We start from the raw sequence: 7,052 nt of genomic DNA, 5'->3' as shown, positions 1-7,052 counted from the left end.
CAGAAGAAAAATGGATCCACTTTGTTGCAGACTGTCAAACATGCTTTGCCTTCCAGCCTCCACTATTCTAGCTAAGTGAAACATATAAAACCACTTAACTGTGCCTGTCACTGGGAAAAAAAAAAATATATATATATAAAAATACCAGAACACAGTTTTAACAAAAAAAAATTCTGAATACCCCTCCCAACTTTCTGCAAACACCAATAACATTAAAGACACATTTCTAATTGTTTTAACAAAAATGTCCTAAGGAAATTTTAGGAACAGATATTGCATCCTTCTTTCTTTGTATGTGATACCTTCCCTATGTCATGATTTTATTTTTATCAGCAGCTATTGATATTCTTTAGCTGAAGAATAACCCTACAAGGCCAAATTCTTATCCCTTTTTGTTATGGCAAAATAAAGTTTCCTCTTAGCTGGAAAATCACTGTCTGAGAATGTTATGAAGAGATAAGTCTATAGGTAGACCCCCCTCCCTTCATCATACAAACTTTCACTACATGGCAGTCCAGTACGGACAAGTGATAAGAAAGTGGATGATATATGCCACATTCTAGTGAATCCTGGATACTGCAAAACAACTTGCAGTGTTACAGACTACCACAGAGTATAGTTGCCCTTGTATAAATGATTTATGTGAATCTCCCTACTCAGGGAAAGCTAAAAGCTGAAACTCTCTTTAATTCAGCTGAGTGATGCTCTGATATAGCTGTGTAACTGAGTTGCTTTGACATGAATTTAGCTTACACTTTTTTTCTGGTGCTTTGAGACTGCAATGAAGAAGAATGTTTTGCCACACAGTTGTCCTCAACATTCTGCCAAGTAACTGTTAGCAGCTAAGCAAAGTGACATCTGTGCATGTGGCAATTGTCTTCAGTACTTCTCTTAAATCTAAGCCTGAGGGCCTGAATCATCATTTGCCTGCATCTTACCAATTGTAGGGTATTATTTTTACTGCCATTTGTTACTAATGGAAATAACTACTGAAATGAAAGACATTAAAATACTAAAATCTGTAATCAAGTACTATGTACATTTTTGTTCTGTTATTCTTTTGTCTTTCTCTACACTAATTTGAGATCTCTGAGAATTCAAAAAACAACAATATTAGCAGGTGTGATTCATTATTCAAAGCTTTCTAGTGTAACTTCCATTCACTGAAATCAATTTTTCATTGGATCTTAATTATTTCAAATAAAAAAGTTACTTTTCTTTTTTTCTGCATGAAACTAAATTGTTTAAATGTAGACATCTAGTATCATTTTGATGCTTTAAGCGATCCCACCCAGGCCCCAGTTGCTCCTCCAGATCAGGGCATGGGTTTCCATGGGTTCTATGGCATGTCCATGAAGCCCATTCCCATGTCTCGAATATGCAAGGACAGCTAAAATAACACTAGATACCCGAGTTAATGTAAAGTTAATGTAGCTGCATTTTCCCTTTTGTCTCACCCTTACATGTGCAAGTAAAACTTATCATTATCTTTACTTGTCCAGAATAAAGGTAGCGATGAAACAAATACGTTGTCACCAGATTTACTCTTCCTAGTCCTCCTAAATACATAGGTTTGCTGAACTGAATTATCCTCAGTCACAGAAAGAGGAAATGATACTCATTCTCTAGTAACTGTCATTTTGATTTCAGGTAGCCAACAAGTTTGACTTCCATAGCAAAGTGATGACACCTCACAAATATTAATAAGGAAGTTGATTTGTTAAGAGACAACTTGTGGTCAGATCCTCAAATTACAGAAATTAGGATAGCACCTTCAAAGTCATTATCTCTATGCAAATTTGAAAGAACTGAGAATCTGACTTTTGTATGTAGTGTATGAAAATTTTCTGTCAGAATCTTATGTACAAAGAATATGAAGAACTCACATTTGTATATACAAATAGGTAAGACATCAACAGTAAACTGAACTAAAGAATATAACTTTTTACTCTGAATTTATCAAGACTTCAATGCTAGGTTTAGCATACATACGTAGACATGTAGTAATTAAGCTGATCTTTTGCTATACAAATAGAAATCAGAAAAAAAAAAAGTCATGCATAGTTAGTTTACAAAAGATTTGCTTAGAGGAAGATAAATGCAGGTCAGAATTTGTGTTTTGGCACCATCAGCCATGCACAGAAATTGAATAGCCTTACTGCACTCTGAAGAAGATGCTTCTGTCCACATGACAAGAGTGAGAAATGTTGTGTTTAATTCCCAAACAGTTCTAAAGTTGTGCATGCAGAAATTGCTGCCTTCTTTAAAAAGTGACCTTTAAGAAAAAGACATTTAAAAACCTCTTTATTTCTTTTTCATTAATAGAGAGCTGTTCCGTGATTTGTTTGAAAGGCAGCCAGGAATAAGCTTTTTTCTTTTCTTGTGAGTTGAAAAAAAATACAAAATTATACAGAATAAATAGTAAATATAAATCTAGCTAGAATTCATTGCAAAAATAAACCTGCAGTATTCTACTTTTGTTTTTACCTATTTTCCCACAACACTTTGATTTCTTCTAATCTCAGAAAATATAACATATTTTTGTACAAACAACTAAATACTATTATTGTTCCTCATGTGTGTGATTTGTTGCAGTTATTCTGTCTGGGAGTTGCTTATGAACTGGGTGGAAAAGGACCTGTATTTGCACTTGGAAGTTCCTAGTCACAGCAAACTCATTTCCTCCAAGAATATTTAAAGCCAGCACAGAAGTTATTTTTATATATATATATATATATAAAAAACCCAAACTTATTAAACACAGTAACATATTTACAGCGATTCTCAGTAGCTTTTCAAATTGCCCAGGATTATGAGTTGAAACACCAGTGATGCACAATATTTTATAGCAGCAGCTCAAGAAAAGATTGTCCAAACTTAGGTAAAGCTATCAGGGAAAGTAGCAAAAGTCTTGCTTTCTTCTTATTATTGAAGATTTTGGGTAAACATAGTTACATGTTTTTCCTTCCAGATACTGATACAGAATGCACAGGATGAAGTTCTGTGTAAAATACTTCAATATTGGCAGGCTTCGGGTGCATACACAAAAAAAAAAATCTTTTTTTTTTTTTTTTAACTGACATTTAGTATGACAAAATTTCAACTCCTTTCATATTTATTATAAGGGTATATTAGGTGTGGTTGTAGACAATGGTCATGTATGCAGTGCATGTACTAACCTAACAAATAGACTCTAACCTTATAACTACAAACACAGATGTTTTTTTTAAAAAGGAACCTAATTAAACTGAGGAACAAATGAAAGAGTAAAGGTAACAAATATTTTCCATAGGTTGGGTACAGAATGGAGAGTGCCATACACACCTTTTTAAAATGCTGAGTAATATTGCAACAAGCAATCTTCCTCCCACAGTTCAATCACACAAAGTTCATGTTTAACTTGGGGTGAGACATATTGCCTGCACACAACCTCATGGCTTCCCACAGTGATCCCTGAGGTTTTTTTTGCTAGGATTACTGCTGTGCTTAAGTTCTGACTGTTGACATGTAATTATAAGGCACTTTTATTTACAATGGTTCCAACTTAAAATAGGATTACAGAAATTCGGCCCCAGCCCAGCATATTATCACTTCATGTTTGCTGCTCCAGGACTTCCAGGTAGTCAGGCTCAGCATGTAAATTAGCTTTGAGTTCAAAATACTCATTTTTAGTTTGTTCTAGAAAAACCTTTCTTGGCCTGGAGTACATGAGTGTCTCCATTAGCTTTAGCTCCTCATGTGTTCCAGGATAATGAACTTCCATGTCAGGCTGGAGCTGGACAATATTTTTTCTCAGGTACTCCGTGATTCCTAGTTGCTGCAGTTCTCTCTCTTTTTCAAGAAAGTTTCTATACAAGCAGCTGGCATCCTGAAAAGACAGAAATTCAGCAGATTGATCTGTAGCCTTATATTTCACATTTGAACCTGTAAGAGGTGAACTGTTCTCTCTTTCCAGGAGACTTCGGCGGAGATGTTTGGAATCATTAGCTTCTTTCTCGCTTGCCTCCTCCTGTTGCTCAGTATGCTTGGGGCTGAAGGATGGGCTGCGGTAGACCTGAACCATGGGAGTAACCATACGTTGCTCATAGAGAGTTGCAGCTGGGCGCTCCGTTGTGTGGTGTGTTGTCTTATGCCCATACATGCTGTACTGAAGGTGAACAGGGCTGCTATCCCTCATTTGTTCATCTGCTTGTTTCTTTTTGCATCTTCGTCGCCGATGCAGAACAAGAACAACTATTCCTGCTGCACAAAACACAATAGTTATAAACACAATTAGAAGTCCTAGTATTAGAACAGAAAGTGGGACGGCATCTGTGAGAGACCGCAGGATGGTGTCTGCAGTGTTGGTAGTAGTAGAAGAAGTTGTCACAACTACAAAACTGGCATGAGTTGGTAGGACAGGGCTGTTTATTAAGCCTGGACACAAGACTTCACTGTTCAGGGACTTCAGTTCTTTTTTTGCTAGGTGTCCTGGAGATTTACAAAAAATATCGCCCATCATTGTGTTCTTACTCAGTTTTTGTATCCATTTTTGTAGCCCAACTGAATCACAGGTACAGTCCCAGGGGTTGTCTTCAAGTTCAATTTGTACCAGCATATCCAATTCATCCAAGACATTGCTTACAGGCAAATGAGCAAATTGGTTTGTTTTCAGATTTAATCTGGCGAGTGGAACACCTGAAAAGATATGGGGTGGCAAAGTCTGTAGAAGGTTGTTATTTAAGTAGAGGACCTTAAGTTTTGGCATTGCACTAAATGTCCCTGGCAAAACTTGTTTGATGGCATTATATTCAAGGTACAAGTATTCAAGGTGCTGAAGGCCAAGGAAGAGATTCTGACTTAGTTTTGTAAGATGATTGCCATTGAGATATAATTTCTGCAGCTTAGTCAGATTCAAAAAGGATCCTTCCTCAAGCATTTCAATGCGATTGTTCCCCAGATGAAGCATTTCCAGGCTGGCATAGTCCACAAGATCTGATTTTAGTAATGTCTGAATAATATTTCCAGCTAGAATAAGCTTTTTAGGATTTGGAGGAGGTGGTCCTAAGTCAGACAAGCTTTCAATATTTCGCTCCTGGCAGTGCATGAGAACTCCTGAGAGCATATGGCTGGTGCAGTGACAGGGGACAGGACAATTGATTCCCGGAAAATGAGAAGTAGGCTTTGAAGTATGAAGCATTAAACTTGGTTCTTTAGTAGGAGCTTTCAGGATAGGAATCACCTTAGTTGACAAGTGACTATCACTGATAGAGGTGGTTACAACCAAGGGCAGTGACCCTGAAGGATCTTCAAGTTCATTGACAGGATGAGTGGGACAAAGTGATTCTTTTTTCAACCGGCTCAATATGCTGCCTTTGATAACTGGAGGACTATTGCATACAACGTCACCTATTATTGACTGAGGAGGCATGTTTTCTAGCCATATCTTCAGCTGCAGCAAATCACAGTTACAGGCCCATTTATTATCTTCCAACTGAAGGTCTAGTATTCTACCAATGTGTTCCAAAAACCCAACATAGGGCAGTGTCTGTAACTGGTTTCCACGAAGATCTAAATGGGTCAATGGCACAAACCGAAATACGTTTGGAGGAAGATACTCGATGGCATTATCATTCAAAATAAGCACTTTAAGCCTGTTGAGCTTGCTGAAGGCACTTGCTTCAATCACTGTGATGAAATTGTTGTCTGCTTGAAGAAACTCCAAATTTTCCAATCCATTAAACGTATCTTCTTTAAGTGTTTCTAAAGAATTGTGATTGATATGAAGTTGTTTAAGAAGGCTGAGACCATTGAAAGCCCCAGGCTCAATATCGGCAATATTATTAAATCCAAGATGTAGAGAGATAGCATTAACAAGACCAGCAAAATCATTCACGTGTAACATAGTCAGACCATTGTTTAACAGATTAAGATGGAAAGGCCGTGATGGTGGGACATTTATTTCTGATACCATCTTGATGCCTCTTTCTTCGCAGTTTATAATCATGGTATCATCCTTTTCTTCACAGGAACACAAACTCTGACAAGATCCTCTAGCTGAAGAAAAAGAAGGTTGTGACTGGAAAGGATCAGATGCAACCACAACGGAATATAGAATAAAAATCCAGAGTGTCATCTTGCCCAGTAGACTCTATAAAAAAAAAAAAAAAAGAAAAAAAGGAAAAACTAATAGTAATAGAGTCATGATTTCACAGTTGTTTTTTGTTTTTTGTTTTTTTTTTTTTTCCCCGGAGCAGGGGAGAGCAATAGCCATTCCTAGTACCTATCATCAGCTGCCTCACCTTTCAAATAACATTATATGGTGTAAAAAATTTAAATGATTTTCTAATCAGAGAAAAATGTATTTAGTTTAATGTACTGAAACAATAAACACAGTCATAAGAGAAGTGTTTCAGTACTTTCACACTGATACACCAAAGTAGGAGATAATCAGGAATGTGTTGTCTATATTTATATATCATATAGACTGTTTTGCCATTAAACAACAGGAATAAGTTACTACCCTGAGCAAATTATATCAAAGCTAATATAATATTTTGGATTGTTGCTTTGTGTCACCATATAGCACTGCAAATTTTAGGAGTACCTCACTAAACTTGTCCAGGTGCTGAAGAGAAGAAATAAGATTTGGTTTGGTTCAACAATGTGTTGTGAGCAAAAGCCCATTCAGTCAGGATGCAGGGAATCTCTCCTTTGGTTCTGCATTATGTATGCAAATCAAAAGGCATTTCCTCTGCAAGTCTTGTACCCTAAACTGAAAAGGAAGTAATTTTTTTTTTTTTTTCTTTACTTAAATTTTAATGCTTATGTTATAGTTTGTGGATTTTTAGTGAAAGTGGGAAGGCAGCACATAGTAGTGTAATATGTTTTAATATAATATACACATAAAATAATTGTGCACATAATTAAAATAAAAGAGAAGAGAGAGCTGACAACACAGTCCGTGTCAGAAGAAACAGGTAGGCAATGGGCAAACATTTTTTTTAAGATTAATTATTAGACTGCTTCCAATTATTATAAACATTAATTACCACAAAATTTTTCAGATGTAG

The 7,052-nt window shown here is 36.3% G+C and overlaps 1 protein-coding gene across 1 annotated transcript; it reads right to left on the bottom strand.

Annotated features, from left to right (window-relative positions):
* Positions 1–3,592: 3,592 nt before the first annotated feature.
* Positions 3,593–6,115, bottom strand: SLITRK6 (SLIT and NTRK like family member 6; the record flags this gene model as incomplete). Its single annotated transcript, XM_082496470.1, has 1 exon — positions 3,593–6,115. The coding sequence occupies one exon, from the start codon at positions 6,113–6,115 to the stop codon at positions 3,593–3,595; it is 2,523 nt and encodes an 840-aa protein (XP_082352596.1).
* Between the last annotated feature and the right edge of the window lie 937 nt (positions 6,116–7,052).

This window comes from Vanellus vanellus (assembly GCF_965231255.1).
Source record: "Vanellus vanellus genome assembly, chromosome: 1".
NCBI lineage: Eukaryota > Metazoa > Chordata > Aves > Charadriiformes > Charadriidae > Vanellus > Vanellus vanellus.
Note: the sequence above shows the minus strand (reverse complement) of the source record. Positions and strands in the feature narration are given on the sequence as shown.